This window comes from Pristiophorus japonicus, chromosome 16 (assembly GCF_044704955.1).
Source record: "Pristiophorus japonicus isolate sPriJap1 chromosome 16, sPriJap1.hap1, whole genome shotgun sequence".
Classification (NCBI taxonomy): domain Eukaryota; kingdom Metazoa; phylum Chordata; class Chondrichthyes; family Pristiophoridae; genus Pristiophorus; species Pristiophorus japonicus.
Window position 1 is genome coordinate 15,456,176 of NC_091992.1, and position 20,114 is coordinate 15,476,289.

At 42.2% G+C, this 20,114-nt stretch overlaps 1 protein-coding gene across 3 annotated transcripts in view; it reads left to right on the forward strand.

Annotated features, from left to right (window-relative positions):
- LOC139226346 (spermatogenesis-associated protein 22) overlaps positions 1–18,679 on the forward strand; it is a 135,185-nt gene extending 116,506 nt beyond the window's left edge. For all 3 annotated transcript variants that reach the window (XM_070857035.1, XM_070857034.1, XM_070857033.1), the window contains 2 exons: positions 10,582–10,679; positions 17,645–18,679. In XM_070857035.1, coding sequence (XP_070713136.1) covers positions 10,582–10,679; positions 17,645–17,836 — 290 coding nt within the window. In that variant the 3' untranslated portion in view covers positions 17,837–18,679. The remainder of the gene's footprint in view (positions 1–10,581; positions 10,680–17,644) is intronic.
- Positions 18,680–20,114: the final 1,435 nt, after the last annotated feature.

Genomic DNA, 20,114 nt, shown 5'->3' on the forward strand with positions numbered 1-20,114 from the left:
ACACAAGAAATGAAGAAACGCTGGAACCAATTTGCAGAAGATTACTGTGCAATGGTGACCACCCCTAGGTCTGGAGGCCAGTGCAAAAAGTGGCAGGACCTTGGTCAAGTAGTTAGTGTAAGTAATATTGTCATTTATTCACTGGAATTGCAATTGTAAATTAGACCATCTGTATATGTCCCACTCAGCAGAAAGACACCCTCTCCAAAAGGTTATATTTTCATCTTTGCAGAGGAAGGTATCTTTGCAGAGGAAGGTGGCACACAACAAAAGGGAAAGAACTCGAACAGGAGGAGGCCCGATAAATCTCCACCCACTGACACCCTTGGAAGACAGGGTCGCTGCTTTGATGAACCCTACCTGGAGAAAAGCAACTACCACTGCACAAGCTGGACCCACACTCAAGGGAAAGGGTAAGTCCTGCAAATTCCACAGTCTGGCTTTACTAAATGTCAAGTACTGCATGGGCTAGCCATACTTCGGTTCATGGGGATGCCTTTGTCTGCTATACTTTGGTTGATGCAATGTGCTGTCATTCATCGTGGCCTTTCAAATGAGCCTGCTGCCTGCGCTGTGTGAGCCTACTCATGCCACCCTGCCCCCTCGTCTGCTGCTAACCATTTGTCTGTTTTGTTATATTTTGCAGTACTTGAGCCAACCCTGACGAGGCTGAAGCCGCTGCAGAAGAAGATACAGACATGGACGAGCCTGAAGAGGAGAACATCTTCCAATCCGAGCTTCCAGACCAAGAGCATGGGGGTGAGGGGGAGGGGGGAGCGGATGGATGAAGCCCTACTCTTGTACTCACTTTGGAGAAGGTGCAGGTGCCACACATTGAGGTCCCAGGCCCTTTCCTGAGTGGTATGAATGTTGGGACATTCCATGGTTTATCACAGTCCGAGGCTGGGGGTTCCTAGGGTACAGCGAGGCACACCCAGGGCCCCACCGTCCGAGGCTGCGGATCCCAGTGGGATGCAGCGAGGCACATCCGGGCCCCACCGTCCGAGGCTGTGGGTCCCAGTGGGATGCAGCGAGCCACACCCAGGGTAAGGAGGGGAAGGAGAATGTCGGTGTTAGCTGCTGCAATAAGAGAACACGCCCAGACCCCACGGCCAGTGACAGAATCAACTGCCACTCCCACTCCAATCCCCAAGCCGGGCCTTCTACATTACCGCCGGCCCACGCCCACCCCATCAAGAAGTGCGCATACCCAAGATGTTTGAAAGAATAAGCTTGGTACCAACCTGAGAAACGCTGCGCCACCACCTGCGGACAGGGGTGGAGTCAAGAAGACCAAGTGCAGCAGGAGGTCTTAGAATAAGGTGGAGGAGAGATGGGTCCAGCCTTTCTGTGCTGCTGTTGTTGTAGTTGTTACTGTTGTAACTGTTCTCAAATTAAAAGTTTTTTGTAAGTTATGTGAATTTACAAGTTTAAAAGTTTGTAAGCGATATTAAAATTTGTAAGTAATCTTAACTAAAAACTTTAAAGTTTGATACAAGAATATTTTTATTAAAGTTAAGTTAAGTACAAACAAGTGTTAAACTTTTAAATAAAATATATTTTAAATTATAACTGAATCATTTCCATTATTTGTATCATTATTAACACAACTTTTTGAACTAAAGAAGAATCATTTCCATTATTTGTTCCATTAACACAACACAACATTACGGAACAGGTCCAAACAGCAAACATGGTCCATTTGGAATCGTGCCGCTGAGCCTTTAGGCAGCAAGGTGTTCACGGATGAGCTGCTAGCGCAAGGCTTGAGCAATCGTTAAAGGGGCACGACGGCCCACCCTCCTCCGCCATCGTGCTCCGGGTTTAGGTAGTTGCAAGGTTTCCTCGTCCTCATCCTCCTCGTCATCTTCCTCCTCATCATCAACCACTATCACCTCAGGTGGGTCTTCTACTACCAGCTGCTGCTGCCTCATGATGACTAAGTTGTGCAGCATGCAGCACACAACAGTGAACTGACCGACAATCTCGGGAGTATTGCAAGTAGTCTCCGGAATGGTCCAGGCATCGGAAATGTTGTTGCAAGATGCCAATGGTCCTCTCTATTATGCTGTGCATCGCAATGTGTGACATGTTGTATTCCCGGTCAGCTTCCGTCCGGGTTACGCGTAGGGGCGTCATGAGCCAGATGGCGAGGCCATACCCTTTGTCTCCCAGCAGCCAGCTCTGCCCTTCTGGTTGCTGCTGAAACATGGCAGATATAACGCTCTCGCATAGGATGAACATATCATGGGTGCTCCCAGGTATCTCGCATCAACTGACATGGTGCGATGCATGTCATCACACACGAGCTGCACATTCACAGAGTGGAAGCCTGTTCTGTTCCTGTACATCTTGGAATCCTCCAAAGGTGCTTGCAAGGCGATGTGGGTACCATCAATGGAGCCCTGTACTTTTGGGAAGCCAGCAATCCTGGAGAAGCCCACAGCCCTGTCACGCATTGCCTGGGCAGTCATGGGGAACTTTATGTAGTAATTCCTCCGGGCATATAGTGCAGCTGTCACCTACCTAATGCAGATATGTGTTGCATGTTGAGAAATGGCGCACACATTCCCAGTTGTGGCCTGGAATGATCCAGATGCATAGTGTTGTAACAGCTGTCTTTTATTGAGACATTCATGCTAAACAAACTCTCTGCTTGCAAAGGCAGCTCTCCAAGAAGTGACACACCTTTCGAGATTCCAGTGTCACTAGTGTCCGTGTGTGTATGTGTGACAAAAGCCAGTTAATTCCCTTTATACCTAAAAAGCCTTTGAACTCTTATTTCTTTGCATTTTGATAATCACGGCTAACTGCTTTCTGAATTACTTTAAACAAAACAGATTATTTAACATACAGATGTCATCAAATAGTAACAAGTTACACTCAAATACTTTACACCGTTTGACATACAGATGATGCCATCAAATAGTAACAAGGTACACTCAAATACAGACATGTCATGAATTACTATTATTCACATACAGCGGAAGGAGCGTGTGGTAAATCAGTGTCACCCCTCGCTTCCCCCGACGAATATCTGTCCCACCTGTGACATGGTCTGCAGCTCTCGTGTTGGACTGTTCAGCCAGCAAAGAACTCACTTTAGGAATGGAAGCAAGTTTTCCTCGATTCCGAGGGACTGCCTATGATGATGATTGTTATGTATGTAAACCTGTAATTACCATGTCTAACCACCAGAGGGCTTATCCCCTGGAGTCCCAAGGGATCCCACAATCCCTTGGGAACAACTATATATAAGGAGGCCTCAGAGGCTGGAGAGGCACTCTGAGATCTGTAATAAAGGACTACGGTCACAGTTACTTCGAGCTTGCAGTATCTAGTCTGACTCCTTCTCCAAGACATAACAACTGGCGATGAGATACAGATGACGAACCCCAACGCAACAATGCAGAGAACTGGGCATCCTGGAGAAATTTTCGGAGGGAGATGATTGGGAAACCTTCGTGGAGCGACTTGACCAATACTTCGTGGCCGACGAGCTGGAGGCGCCAACTTCAGCAAGCTTTCCATGTTCCTCTGGAATATCGCTGATATTATGCAGCCAGAAGTCTGTCTGAGGCCGAGAGGGCCTAGAATATGATCAAAAAAGAAGCGTTAGTGTGTGTTTACGGGGTAAAGAAAATGCATCAATATCTGTTCGGGCTCAAATTTGAATTGGAAACCAACCATAAGCCGCTTATATCCCTCTTTTCTGAAAATAAGGGGATAAATACGAATGCATCGGCCCGCATCCAGAGATGGGTGCTCACGTTTTTTTTTTTTAAATCCGTAGCCAATCGTTCCAATTCTTTGTCAAATCACAAACGCCAGAGGTCACCTTGCACATGCCAAGGATCACTCTGCGCCAATGCTCTTAGCCAAAAGGCCTAGAGCCACTGCACCGTTCCTGGAAGTACTGCAATACCAGGTTCGTGCCATGGAGGTGGATGGGTCAAGCCACCCCACACACCTCCGTGGAGGTGGATGGGTCAAGCCACCCCACCCACCTCCTGTTGCTCACGTTGTCCGCATACAACTATGCCATCCGCCACAGGCCAGGCACAGAAAACTGTGCCGATGCTCTCAGTAGGCTACCATTGCCCACCACTGGGTTAGAGATGGCACAGCCTGCAGATTTAGTTATGGTAATGGAAGCATTCGAGAGTGAGCAATCACCTGTTACCGCCCGACAGGTTAGAACCTGGATGAGCCAGGACCCCTTACTGTCCTTAGTAAAAAACTGTATGCTCCACGAGAGTTGGTCTAGTGTCCCGTTAGAGATGCAGGAAAAAATAAAGCCGTACCAGCGGCGCAAAGATGAAATGTTTATACAGGCAGACTGTCTTCTATGGGGTAATCGAGTAGTTGTGCCAAAAAAGGGCAGGGACACTTTCATTAGTGATCTCCAAAGTACCCACCCAGGCATTGTAATGATGAAAGCGATAGCCAGATCCCACGTGTGGTGGCCCGGTATCGATGCAGACTTAGAGTCCTGTGTACATAAATGTAATACTTGTTCCCAGTTAAGCAATGCACCCAGGGAGGCGCCACTAAGTTTATGTACTTGGCCCTCCAAGCCGTGGTCTAGGGTTCATGTCGACTATGCAGGCCCATTCTTGGAAAAAATGCTTTTAGTGGTTGTAGATGCATACTCCAAGTGGATTGAATGTATGATAATGTCAGCAAGCATGTCCGCTGCCACCATTGAAAGCCTACGGGCCACGTTTGCCACGCACGGCCTGCCTGATGTCTTTGTAAGTGACAATGGGCCGTGCTTTACCAGTGCCAACTTCAAGGAATTCATGACCCCCAATGGGGTCAAATATGTTACGTCTGCCCTGTTTAAGCCAGCGTCCAACGGTCAGGCAGAACGAGCAGTTCAAAGAATCAAGCAGAGCTTGAAAAGAGTAACTGTAGGCTCACTGCAGACTCGCTTATCCCGAGTCCTGCTTAGTTACTGCACAAAACCCCACTCGCTCATCGGGGTCCCTCCCGCTGAACTGCTCATGAAAAGGCACTTAAGACAAGGCTCTCATTAGTCCACCCTGATCTACACGAACACGTAGAGAGCAGGCGGCTTCAACAGAATACATATCATGATCGCGCAAATGTGTCACGCAAAATTGAAGTAAATGATCCTGTATTTATGTTGAACTATGGACAAGGTCCCAAGTGGATTGCTGGCACTGTTTTGGCCAAAGAGAGGAGTAGGATGTTTGTGGTCAAACTCGCAAATGGACTCACCCGCAGAAAACACTTGGACCAAACCAAACTCAGATTTATGGACTATCCAGAACAACCCACAATAGACTCAACCTTTTTCGATCCTCCAACACACACACAAGTGGCAACCGACCCAGCGGCTGACCACGAAGCAGAACCCATCACCCGCAGCAGCCCAGCAAGACTCACCACCACCAGCAGTCCAGCAAGGCCAGCTGCGCAGCAGCCCAGCGAAGGCCCAACAAATGACTCACCAACACCAGCATTTGCACCAAGACGATCAACCAGGGAAAGGAAGGCCCCAGATCGACTCACATTGTAAATAGTTACACTATTGACTTTGGGAGGGAGTGTTGTTATGTATGTAAACCTGTAATTACTATGGATAACCACCAGAGGGCTTATCCCCTGGAGTCTCAAGGGATCCCACAATCCCTTGGGAGCACCTGTCTATAAGGAGGCCTCACTGGCTGGAGAGGCACTCTGAAATCTGTAATAAAGGACTACGGTCACACTTACTTTGAGCTTGCAGTATCTAGTCTAACTCCTTATCCAAGACATAACAATGATGATTCACATAGTAACAAAGTGCTCGAATACTTAACATATAGACAATGTCCAGCTACTCATTATCCCAAAGTCAAGTCTCACTGCCATAAATTGACTCCCACCATGAAGTACTGTAAACATCCAGGTGATCAGAAAGTCACATTTGATTGGCTAGGTGGCTCCGATCATCTGGCAGCCTCTTTTAATCCAATCTTCCTGTTTTTTCAAACTTCAATCTTCCAACTCTCAACCCTTTCGATCTCCAGACCGCGCCGAAGCAAAGAGTTTCAGAAATGCAGGCTTGCACTCCCACACATAGAATGAAAGTGCAGTTGTAACCTTCACTTCAACTGACAAAGCAGTCCTCCTGACGTTTCTAGGTTGCAGGTCTGCTTTTACTAACTCACAGATCTCAGTTGCAACTTCTTTGCGAAAACGCAGCCTTCTCACACAATCTGCATCACTCAGGTGCAGATATGATCACCTGTCTCGATATACCCATCGTGGGTAAGGCCTCCTGCCCATCATCCTATGTGCTCTGAGGTTCCTCAAGCCCAGTGAGGAGACGTTCAATGGTGGCATGGCACTTTGAAAAAAATCCAAAATTAAAGAATTGCTTCAGACTTCCATTTTCTCCATTTTGAGTTTGAAAAAATTAAGCTTTATGATGCATATTTAATGTCTTCTTGACTCCCTCCAAAACTTCGCATAAAATCAATGGCATCTCTCTGCGCCAATTTTTTAATGTGCGCTGGTTTTTCTTAAGTGCCCAGAAGGTTTTTTGGGAGTGGTCACATACGCCGTTCTAGGAAAAATGTCAATTGGCCAAACTTGCATAAATCTGAAAAGCTGGCACAGACATCAGGTTACGCCCCTATGACGCAAAAAAATACTAACCGAACAAAATCATAACTAACTGAGTTATGCTGGCGCAGAAACTTTGGGGAAACTTGGATATTTTAATTTACACCAAAAAAATGGCGCACGCCAAAAAAACGGCGCGGATAATGGGTAAATTGAGCCCTTTACTTGTAAGGAGCCTCTTAAAACTCTTCCTCTGGTCTTGTTACAGAACCTCAACCAATTATTTATCATTGTCAAAAGTATTGGTCTGTAGAGTTATCCCTGGTGTCTATTTTCATTTCCAATTTGGATTGTTCTAAAAATATGGTGTGATATTGAGAAGGCAAATACACTGAAGGTTGTTGAATTGCACAGCAAATGATGATTGTAAAGTTAAAATGAAATATTTTTCTTATGTTTGTGCCTCCAGACTTTTGTCAGTAATGCTGGTGCAGTACGGTATGGTGGTGACAACTGTCATTACTATATTCTTCAGTGGCCAGAAATGTGGCTGCATATCTCATTAACAATAATAGATGAACACAATAGAGAGAGGTGAAATAATACAATTGCAACATGTGAAGGATTCATCAGATTGAAGGATTAGTCTGTTTTCAACAAGTATAATATGTGATTGAGTGAGCAATTGATTGTTGTACTCCATAAATTGAAATAATAACAGAAAATGCTGGAAATTCACAGCATGTCAGGCAGGCATCTGAAAGGGAAAGGTACATTAATATTTTGGGTTTAATTCCTCATCAGAATTGGCATCATCAGGCTGGAACAGCTCAATTGTGAGACAGACCAGGGTAAAGAGTGGAGAGAAACAGAGAAGAAATTGTAGAGGTTAAGGGTTCAACGATGAAAAAAGGAGGGGCAGCACTGACAATTAACTGGAAGAAAGTGACAAACAAAAGTCATAACAAAGAGAACAGAACTTCTTCTGGGATGATGTATCTAGAAGAAAATTGGCAGTAAATAGTAAAGATATAGGCCTGGATTTTGTGGCCAATGGCAAAAGAACGGCTGTTCACCTTGCTGACAGCTGCCTACAAAGTTTTCGTGGGCTTTAGAATGTGGACCTCGCTACCACAGGGAGTGGTTGAAGCGAATAGTATAGATGCATTTAAGGTGAGGCTGGATAAGCATATGAGGGAGAAGGGAATAGAGGGTTATGCTGATCGATGAGGAAATACAGGAGGAGGCTCGAATGGTGCATAAACGATGGTACGTACTGGTTGGGCCGAATGGCATGTTTCTGTGCTGTATATCCTATGTAAATTACATTTAAATGATGTACAGAAAGTGAAATAAAGATTGGGAAATACAAATGGGATTGAGGAGAGAGATAAAAGTGACAGACAGAAAAAGTTTTTAAAAATTATCTAAATATTTAAAAAAAAATCTCCAACACTAACTTTCTTCTGAGGAATGAAATGCCACATTTGTAAAATTAAATTTTCAGGACCAGAGCGGTTGTTCAGCAATAATTATCGCTTATCATGTCATTAAAAACTCACTTACTCCTGAATGCACCAGCCCTAACTTTGTCAGCCGTTTTTAGCACAGAACTACAACAATAATAACTTGCATTTATATAGCATCTATTACATAGTAAAATGTCCCAAGGTGCTTCACAGGAGCATTATCAAATAAAATGTGATACCGAGCCACATAAGGAGATATATGGGTAGATGGTCAAAGAGGTAGGTTTTAAGGAGCATCTTAAAGGAGCAAAGACAGGTAGAGAGGCAGAGAGGTTTAGGGAGGAAATTCCAGAGCTTCAACTTCCACGGCAATTGAAGGCATGGCACCAATGGAGGAGCAATTAACATCGGGGATGCGCAAGAGGCCAGAATTGGAGGTGCGCAGAGATCTCGGAGGGCTGCGGGGCTGGAGGAAGTTACAGAGATAGGGAGTGGAGAGGCCATGGAGGGATTTGAAAACAAGGATGAGAATTTTAATATCAAGGCGTTGCTTAACCGGGAGCCAATGTATGTCAGCAAGCACAGGGGTGATGGGTGAACAGGACTTGGTGCGAGTCAGGACAGGGACTGCAGAGTTTTGGATGAGCTTAAATTTATGGAAGGTGTATGTTGGAATAGTCAAGTTTAGAGGTAACAAAGGCATGAATGAGGATTTTAGCAGCAGATGAGCTGAGGCAAAGGCGGAGTTGGACGATGTTACAAAACTGGAAATAGGCGGTTGGAAGCTCATCTCGGGGTCAAATACAACACCAAGTTTGCGAACAGTCTGGTTCAGTCCCAGACAGTTGCCGGGCGAGGGATGGAGTTGGTGGCTAGGGAACAGAGTTTGTGGCGGGGACCAAAGACAGTGGCTTTGGTCTTCCCAATATTTAATTGGAAGAAATTTCTGCTCATCCAGTACTGGATGTCGGACAAGCAGTCTGACAATTTAAAGACAGTGGAGGGATTGAGAGAGGTGGTGGTGAGGTAGAGCTGCGTGTTGTTAGCGTACATGTGGAATCTGATGTGTTTTCGGATGATGTCGCTGAGGGGCAGCACGTAGATGAGGAATAGGAAGTGGGGCCAAGGACAGATCTTCAAGGGACTCCAGAGGTAATGGTATGGGAATGGGAAGAGAAGCCATTGCAGGTGATTCTCTGGCTACAACTGGATAGATAACAATGGAACCAGGCAAGTGCAGTCCCACCCAGCTGACGACGGAGGAGAGGTGTTGGAGGAGGATGGTGTGGTCTGCTGTGTCAAAGGCTGCAGACAGGTAAAGAAGAATGAGGAAGGATAGTTTACCACGGTCACAGTCACATAGGATATCATTTGTGGTCCTGTGGCAGTGGTGTAAACCTGAATGGAGGGATTAAAATATGGAGTTGCGGGAAAGGTGGGCACAGATATGGGAGACGACAACACGTTCAAGGACTTTCAAGAGGAAAGAGAGGTTGGAGATGGGGCAGCAGTTTGCAAGGATAGAAGGGTCCATTTTTTTTTGAGGAGAGGGATGATGACGACAGATCTGAGGGAGAGGGGGACAGTGCCTGAGGAGAGAGAACCTTTAACAATATCAGCTAATATGGGGGCCAGGAGGGACATTGGGTGGTCAGCAGTTTAGTGGGAATAGGATCGAGGGAGCAGGAGATGGGTCTCATGGACAAGATGAGCTCGGAGAGGGCATGAAGGGAGATAGGAGAGAAACTAGAAAAAGATGCGTGCTCAGGACTAGGGCAGGGGCTAGGGGAAGGGAGGGAAGCGACAGCTGAACAGATGGTCTCAATCTTAGTGACAAAGAAGTCCATGAGCTCCTCGCACTTATTGTTGGAGGTGAAGGTGGAGGAGGCAGGGGAGAGGGGTTTAAGAAGATGGCTTGCAGTCGAGAAAATAAGCCATGGGTTATCTTTGCATTCCAGGATGATCCTGGTGGGCTAATGGGCAAGTACCCCAAGATCACACCATTGCATTTGGCGAGGATTGCAACACACCCTGTGAAGGAACCGGGTATCTCTGACAGCAACTTCTGGATTTACACGTTTAATTGCGCATGTGTGTACTCCAGGAGTTGCTGTCAGATTTCTTCTGTTATAACGGTGAACATGGTACATCTCACCATTATTCTTATCGCAAAATCCGATCCAAAATGTGCTGAATCCTATACCCAAAACATGAATCTATCTTTCTATGTCCAATGCTGGCTAATCTGTTATATGTTTTAAGCACCTGTTTTTATTTTTATGTAGTTTGTTCATTTCAGCTCCTATAAATTGAGCCAATATGTGTCTGTCTTGTCTTGTTTCTCAGGTTGTAAATGCAAGCCATTTTGACTTACACATTTGTTCCAAATAAAGATTGTAAACATTAATATGTGAATATGCTATATACAGCTTCCTTGTAAGAAACAAAATCGATTATTAATGAATACAAACTATGTACTCTTTAGTACAGGATCAACCTTCCCCTATTTACATCTGTACAATCTATTTTTTTACAGCTACCCTCGATTCTGCAGTCATAGCTGGAGAACAAAGTGCTAAAAATTTTCTTCTGAGAGATAGAAAGGATTCAGTTTCCTGCGTGTTCTATGAAACAGTAAGTATAGTAATCCATAATGTTAAATCACATTGAAACACTGCCAACATGGAATTTCTTCATGATCATAAATCACTTTTGGTCCACTGGTGTGGCAGCTGCTCCAAAGAGCTCCCGCAAAGTTTTTTTTAAATCGATAAACCTCGAGGCACAGAGATGCCAAAGAACTCAAAAACCAACTGAAGTAAAGCATGAAGAACACGTTAAGTTTCAATGAATCAGTTAAAGTAACAGGGGAGCAGGAAAGACAGATGGATCAATAATTCTAGGTATTTTCTTAAAGGAAACCCAGGCAGAGTAGATTCAGAAGGAGAAACCTGAGAAATGAAAAGTGCAGTGGAGAGGAACTAAGATGAAAGGGAACATCTGTGAAGTAGTTGACAAAGAGGGGCACCGGAATAAAGCCAAATTAAATTATACCCAAGGGAAATAAAAGGTAAAACAAAGCACATGAGGAGGATAAAAGTAAAGGAAAGCATCACATAAAATCAAATGAGAGCACCTGGGATTAAAAAAATTAAACCAAATGAAAACAGGAGAAATCTAACAAGAAAGGAAAACAGCGGTGAAAGGAACATTAAGAGGTGTGTTTGCTGTAGGCTGTTCACAAATGAGAAACAATAATAACCACATGCATTTATATAACACCTTTAAGGCAGTAAAACATCCCAAGGCGCTTCACAGGAGCTTTATCAGAAAAAATGTGACACTGAGCCAAGGAGATATTAAGACAGGTTGGTCAAATATGTAAGTTTTAAGGAATGTCTTTGGGGAGGGAGAAGGAGGTAGAAAGGTGGAGAGATTTAGGTATACCCAATGGAGACGCCATAAAAACTACATTTTCCAAACTAACAAGCTCAGACTAAACAAACGTGACCTAAATAGATCAGCAAATAAATTAAAAGTGAGATAAAGAGGAAAACTGGCTAATCCTGCAGGGAGAAAGGAGAGGGGGCCGAAGAAATTGCAGAGCACGTTACAAATGGAATCAGAGAGGTAAAAAGAGACCTGGAAAAAAATCATAGCCACTGAAGCTAAACTGAAGTTGAGCACAAAATAGTAAATATTCTGAACAAATTTTCCTCCAAGTATTCACAAGGGGAGTTATGAGCAACAAGCCCTCTCCAAACAAAGATAAAATCAATGAATTTGTTACAAATAAGATGGAAGTGCTTGATAAGCTAATCGGGCTCTAAACAAATAAATCCCATGGGATAGATGGTAGAGTTCTGAAAGAGACTAGGGAAGAGATTTGTGGAGCACTGAGAATCATTACGAGGGAATAATTGGGCACTGGGGAGGTATCAGAAGATTGGAAACAGGCCGATATGGTGCCCACACAAAAGGTGAAAAAAACCAGACTCAGGCAACTACATCACATTAGTATTCCATTTCATGTAAAATACTGGAATTGATTATCAGGAGTAAACTTGAAGACCATCTGTATACTAACAATCTAGGCAGCAGCAGTCAACATGGATTCAGAAGGGGAAGATCCTTCCTGATCAACCTCCTTGACTTCTATAAGGAAGTAACTACCGGTACATAAGTGGACTGTGATAAGCCCTATGATGTGCTGTATCTTGACTTCCAAAAGACCTTTGACAAAGTGGCCCGTAAAAGACTAGTAATTAAACTCAATGCTGTGGAGATTCATGGTAAACCCTGGGAATGGATAAGAAATTGATGGAATAGTAGCAAACACAGCAATCATTATGTCAGAATAGGGGAAGTACTGAATGGTGTCTCAGGGCTCAGTCCTGTCTCTAATTTACCTAAATGACCTAGATTCAGAAACTCAATGCAAAGTGGTCAAATTTGCAGATGATACAAAACTAGGAGGGGCAGTGGAATCAGAAGAGGCAGTTCAAAAACTGTGGAAGGAATTGGACAAGATATGCGAGTGGGCAGAACAATGGCAGATGAAATTTAATGCAGAGAAATGTAAAGTGCTATACATGGGAAGAAAAAAATACATGCACGAATGATGTTGAAATAACTAAAAATGAATCTGAAGGAGATCTTGGTAGCTTAGCAGACTAAATGTGTCCAACCAATGTAGAACATCAATCAACAAGGCCAATAGGATGTTGAACTACATATCTAAAACAGTAGATTATAAGTCAGAGGAGATAATAATCTTAACAATTTACAGTGCTCTAGTCAGACGGTACTTTGAATACTGTCTCTAGTTATGGCTGCCGAGAAACAGGCGAGACATTCAAGCACTGGAGGCAGTACAGAGAAGAGCCAGGAGGCTAATCCCCAGTGGGAGGGGAATGAGTTAGGAAAAAGGACTGGAGAAACTTGGGCTTGTCAACCTGGAAATGAGGCATCCGAGAGGTGATCTTATAGAGTATATAAGGTTGTTAAGAATATAGAAAAAGTTAACCCAAAATACAGGAAACTCTCATTTATCCGGATCGCTTGGGGATTCGGCAATTCCGGGTAAATGAATTTTCCGATAAGGCGAGTTTACATTTTAAAGTTAATATTTTTATGTATATTTGACAACTCATTGGAAATCAAAATTCCTATGAGAATGTTAGTGACCGCCTACTTAATAGTCGCTGCATTTGAAATAACTAATTACAAAAAGAGTTCTGAGTGGTTTTAATGTGAGAACGTGCGAGGCAAACGGTTCATGCGTGACAATCGTTTCTGCAGAAGAAAAGGGATTGAGTTGCCAGCGTGCATGTACTACCTCGGACTGTAATCGCGGAGGGACGAATGCTGCACTGGGAGTGGCTGCAGGTGGTCTCGAAGAGGAGATTGTCTAGCTCCGGGGTTCTGGAGTGTGATCTCCGGGCTGCGTTCTGTGCCTGGAACCCGGTGCCCGACACTGCCCCTGTTCCCAACGTCAGCGGCGGCCGCGAGAGACAACGGCTGCAGCAGCGCGTGCACACACACACCAGCAAAGCAAGGGCAGAGCAGGGTGAACTTGTGTATTCAGTTTTTAGATTTTTACGGTAGATTTTCTGAGTCGTTGCTCATGGTGAGTGTCACGTTGTGCAACAGAAGGATCTGGATATGATATACGTCGAAGTGTTACATGCAGGGCCACCAGCCGGTGAGAAGTGGCGACGTAATATTTTAAATTACGTTACGCGGGTTTTCCGTTAAATCCGTATCTGGATAAACGAGAGTTTCCTGTATTACTTTAAATTAAACTGCTGGAGTAGAACTTGAGAATGCAGAACCAAACTAGAGAAGGGTATTTTTAGGACAGATAACAAGAAATTATTCCTCACACACCCAATGATCAACATGTGAAATAAACTTCCAGGTAGTATAGTGGAGGGAAAAAACCTGGAATTATTTATGAAACAATTGGATGCTACAATGAGGTGTGGGTTTTTAGAATCGCTCTGAATTGGATAAATCAAATGGCTGCATTCATCCAGAGTTAGCTTGTGACCTTCAGATGCATTGCTAGGGAGTGGTTGCATGCAGTATGTATAAGTGTTGTAATTTTCAGCTGGACCACATGGTGGAGCATCATACCATAGGAAAAAAACTTGCCGTCATCAAGCTTGTCATACATAAGGATTCTGGCTCCTTTAATATAAACTCATCTCCTATAGTCTGTTCTATATAAATTAATGTTAGGACTGTGGAATGAGTCTGCAGTTCCATTCGATTAACTCTAGTAGCTCTTTTTAGTGGTGAACCTTGTGTTCATCAAGGCAGGAACTATTGATGATGGGCTACAAATCATTTATCTTCTTTAGTCAATCCCAACACCAAATATTCCCATATAATGCATGATATGTGCCAGATTTAGTTTAAGGCTTTCATGATCAGGTTTCAGTGGGCAACATTTCTATCTTGATGCAACAGTACAAAATTACAACTGCTGTTTGCACAGCCGTAATAGGTTTTGGGGCCCTTCACTGGCACCAACTACTATTACTTTTTGTCTCTCTATAGACACCGAAGAAATCGAACACTTGGCTATGTTAAGGGGTGGTGCGCAGTTGCTTTTGCATCCATCTATGTTCAAGTTTATCTTTACCCTTTACCCAGCAAAATTCCTATAAGAAGAGCTGAAGGCAAGACTTATCAAGGGACAAATTGGGAAAAAAATCACTAAAATTAAAACTTATAAACTAATTATCAGCCTATAAAAATAAAAATGGAAGAGTAAATTCACTTAACTAGAAGCTGCATGTGTGCCTTGGACAAGTTCATTGCGAAAGGGATGGAGTACAAAAGCAGGGAGGTCCTGCTGCAACTGTATAGGGTATTGGTAAGGCCGCACCTGGAGTACTGTGTGCAGTTTTAGTCACCTTACTTAAGGAAGGATATACTGGCTTTGGAGGGGGTACAGAGACGATTCACTAGGCTGATTCCGGAGATGAGGGGGTTACCTTATGATGATAGATTGAGTAGACTGGGTCTTTACTCGTTGGAGTTCAGAAGGATGAGAGGTGATCTTATAGAAACATTTAAAATCATGAAAGGGATAGACAAGATAGAGGCAGAGAGATTGTTTCCACTGGTAGGGGAGACTAGAACTAGGGGGCACAGCCTCAAAATACGGGGGAGCCAATTTAAAACCGAGTTGAGAAGGAATTTATTCTCCCAGAGGGTTGTGAATCTGTGAAATTCTCTGCCCAAGGAAGCAGTTGAGGCTAGCTCATTGAATGTATTCAAGTCACAGATAGATAGATTTTTAACCAATAAGGTAATTAAGGGTTACGGGGAGAGGGCGGGTAAGTGGAGCTGAGTCCACGGCCAGATCAGCTATGATCTTACTGAATGGCGGAGCAGGCTCGAGGGGCTAGATGGCCTATTCCTGTTCCTAATTCTTATGTTCTTATGTTCTTATAAGTGTCAATATAACAGGCTTCGTTGAGTAAAACTGATACTGCTACATTGAAAACTAATTTACAAATGATAAAAAGTGTCAGCTAATTCTGCATGCTAAGTGAGACTAAAATCATCCCCCACAATAAGTTGGTGAACAAACCTATCAATGTTCTTTAAATGTAAATTCAAAAAATTGCATTATATTTACCTTTACACATCAATCATTCTTTTTTCCTAATTGTTGTCAAATTAATGTGGCTTGGTTCTGTGGACTTGAGGTCTATAATACATTTTTCACTATAATTTGTAAAAAAGAAAAAAGCCTTCACTCTAATTTCACTTTTGCTTTCACTTTTGCTGTGAACAGATATTTTCTCATCAAAAAGCTACCTGTTGTTTTCAATTCAGTACCATATGGCTCTGGCCAGTAAGGTTTAAAATACAGTACGGTTTTGAAACAGCTTTATTATTTTCCCATAGGGTTCAAACTTCCTGTGCTGACAACAGCATGCTGTGCAGTTGTGTTGTTCTCCAAGAAATACCTAGTTTAAGGTTGTTAAGTAAAACTTGTCAAAGCTTACTTTTCATTTGACGTATTGTTTGAATTTAAGGAAAAGAAAGAGAAAAGAACGTTAAAGAACAGACTAAAGATTAATTGACTGTTGGTGATATTAGTTGATGAACACTTAATGTGCTCAATGCCATTCTTCTGTGTGGTATTTTAATGGAGGCATAAGCCTAGTATCTTCATTAAAATACCATACACAAACATATCACATAAACATGTAAAGGGTTTGTCAGGTAATATCACTGACAATAACTTATAGCCTCATCCATATATTATTAAAAATCTTGCATATGATACAATTTTCCTGTCCACAAATCTTACTTTCATTTATCACTATTTTTGGTTGAGCTTTCTGTCTGCATTTACCATTGTAAATTATGATGTCAACATTTCCTTTTCAATTTTGCTGTCACCTATCATAGTGTAGTTGTGCGATCAGACCACTAGGTGGTTCTATCAGACCACTTGGCGGTTCTGTGCAGTGAGTTTCTGAAATCTCCCAACTCTGTTGTGACCTTATATGTAAATAACCTTATATTATCAGCTGACTGTGGACAGCATAATAGGAAGTCTACAAATTGAAATAAAAGGAATCGGAAAATCAGAAACAGAGTCATTTATTCTTTTGCCACTCACCCAAACATGGTCAAGAACAGAAGGAACAGGCAAAATCACAATGTCCTCTAACATGATACATTCCTATATTTCAATAACCTTTAGCTTGGTTTCATTTTCATTATAAGCAATGAAAATAATTTCTGGAGAATGCTTTTCATAATTATGTAACCTATTTGCCATGCTAATCTGAAAAAGATGATAGCCGTCCTTGATGAACTACGATTGCTTAAGTTCAGTGGAACTACAGTGGGTGTTGTGGATTATTGACATTTTAGTATGAATCCCAACTGTTTTGAGTAAATTATATTTCTGAGTACTCTTTTGTGGGAGTAACGTGCATTATTTTTATAAAGTGGATGCTTATATACTATGCACCATTTTCCCAAACAAGAAGTCAACATAACACTTGGTATCAGGCTGCTGCCAATGTATCACTCAAGCCAAATGCAGGATGATTTGGCCACTGATTTTTCTCCTTCTTAGTATGGAGCAACATCAAGCCTGCACTTTATGCCTTCTTTTAAGAGTGCAAACTGAGGTGACAAACTAATTATGTATGGTATTATAGACATGAATACATGTTTCACCACCCTGACATAGTGTATTGGCACATTCTTGCCTTGCCTCTTCACTCGTCTATTTATTTAAGAACAACTTCAGACTGCATTGACCAAACTAACTGCTGCTCAACTCAGAATAAGATTTTATGTCACAGATTTTGTTGTTTCATTTTATAACTGTTCTGGCAACTGAGGCTTTCAAAATTTTATTTAACCTTTGCTTGGGTTCTAATGAATAAATTACAGTACTTGGCAGTAGTTTCTATTTTGTATTTCGCCACTGTAACTACTACATTACCATCTAGCGCTGGCAAGATTTGTAGCATATCAAGCATTTTGAAATTTTTCCCACTGAATGCTAATGTGCTGGTTGATATGTCAAGTCTTGTATTTGCTATTTCCAACAGGACCGTGACCTTCCACGGCTGATCAGAGGACAGGTACACAGATGCATGGGGACCTATGACAAGAGAAGAAACCTTTTTAAATGCGTCTCTGTCAGGCCTACCTCGATTGTAGAACAGAAGACCTTCACTGAATTTGTCAGCGTAACAGATGCTGAGATGACACAGTTTGTTAAGATGCTGAATGAAGTCTGAATACTTCTTCATAACCAATATCAACATTTGTCATTTATTTTTGTTATGTAGGAGGCTCAGAGAAAGAGCACTTAAAAATATAGTTTGCAATCTGAATTTCATACTGTTTGAAAATCTCAATTTAAAATGACCACTATAGATTGGATAAATGTCCTTTGTGCATCAGCAAACTTTGACAGAACCTTTAAATCTTTTGTTTAAAATTGAATTGATGTATGCAGAAATAATATGCTTTCAACAAATTTTAAGTGCTTGTTGGGGTACAGGGATGCCATTATAGGGTTCCTTTGAAAATTGTAGGATTGAGAATGCTAAACTGTGGTGTCTCTTGTGCACATCGATTCATCTTTAACTTATACACAAGCCTGTTACTTATCAGAATTATTTTTTTGCTTACCACCAGCCCTTTAAATTCCTCCCTTGCAGCATTTACTGAGATGCTATACTTGAAATATAATTTAGGGGAAATTTTTATCCCAGTGATTGAAAGTGGCATCACAATGAAGAAGTTCAGATGAGGCTATAAAATGCAAGCGCTGTCATCTAAACTCTGAGATTGTATTACTGCCTATGTAATGCGTACTGTTTCAATTTACTCATTTCTTGTGTTATTGTAGACGCTGGCTGTTAGTGAGCTCCATATCTGATGTGCCATGATGTTCACATAAGAGGATTAATGATTGTGACATCATTATTGCAGGGTTATCGAGAAGTAATCAGCAGTTGATTACAAGGAAATTCTATGTTCTGTATATATTATTCCATAAAAATCAATAACAAATTCTGCATATTGTGCCACAATCTAATACATTTTAAATTGTTTTCATTAAAGCCTACTTTGCCGCTGCATTTGTTGAGCTATTACTCTGTTGTGACAAAATTACCGTCAGAGCTATAAACTAATAATAGTTTACAATAGCAAATCCAGGATTTATAATATTGGAAAGGTGTTTTTTAACCTTGTGTCAAGATTGGTTCACATTTTAAACTAAGCTGTTTTATGGTGGGATAAGAAGCAACTACTGCCATATATGGCTCCCCAATATGGCAGTTGGGATATCTGAGGAGAACACCAAGGAGGAAGGGGAAGCCAGGAGGGCAGCTAAATTGCACCAGCTTTGTAAAGCTACTGGGTGTTGTAAAAGTGCCATTAGTAGTGGTGTGGTAACATGTCTCTTGATGGTCCTCGGTCAAGGAATAATGAACCTTGAGGGCAGCGGGGATAAAGAATGGCGACATGTCAAGCTTCAACATTTTTGGATGGAGGGAAGAAAAATAATATGAAACTTGTATTTTATACAATCCTAGATGAGGCATTGTTATAATTGGGAAAGGAGGTTAGCCTGGTGGTTTGCAAATCTTGATGCGCTTTATCACAAGCGGTACGACACAAGATTGTGGTTACTATTTCTTATGTGGTGAGCATCCAGTCTTGACTGGATAATTGGGGGAGGAATATGCTAGAGACCATTCGCTTTTCACGCTGGGGGGGGGGGCGCAGTTGGAGAGAGAAACCGGACACTGGAAACCATGGCAGTTGCAGTTGGTAGTAGCCATGGAGCCAAACTGGGAAAGGAATGAACTTTTAAACAAAGTGAACGAGTTAGAAAGGGGCAGGAAATTTGTTGAGATGGCCTCCTGTTAAGACCAGGTTTTCAGTTAAATATTTTGTTTGTAGCGACATAAGAAGTCCTGATTTTCCTTTGCCATAATAAATGCCCCAAGCTGCTTATATACAAACATCTGGGGCAACTAAATCCCACAAGAGGTAATCTTGACCAAGAACTGATTTGGACATATGGTACCTGCTAGTATGAAGTGAGCTTCTCACCAAACCAACATTATTACTATTTCCAAGTTTCACTTTTACAAAACGTTTTATTTTTAATGTAAAATTTAGCTTGGTGGTATTAGGAACAGCAAGTGTTTTTCTTTTAGGAAAAATTACTATGTGGGAGAGCTGGAGTGGTAAAACCATGGGTAGGCATCTTCTGATGCTTCTTGGATTATGGAATCGTCCTGCAATATAAATGGGACAGGTCTAGCAAATGAGAGGCAGCATGTTTGAATGTTAAATCCAGATTACAACTTAGTTTCATGAGACACAAGTTTCTGGTTATGAGATGTGATTATACATGTTTCTAATAATACAGCCTCGGTTACAGCATTTTAAGTAACGGGTTCTTTCATTTTTCTAATTCATTCACGTTATAATTATACAACATGTGGGATCTGTAGACTAGTGCTTCATGTTCAGTGGTTCATTTCTCCAGAGAGG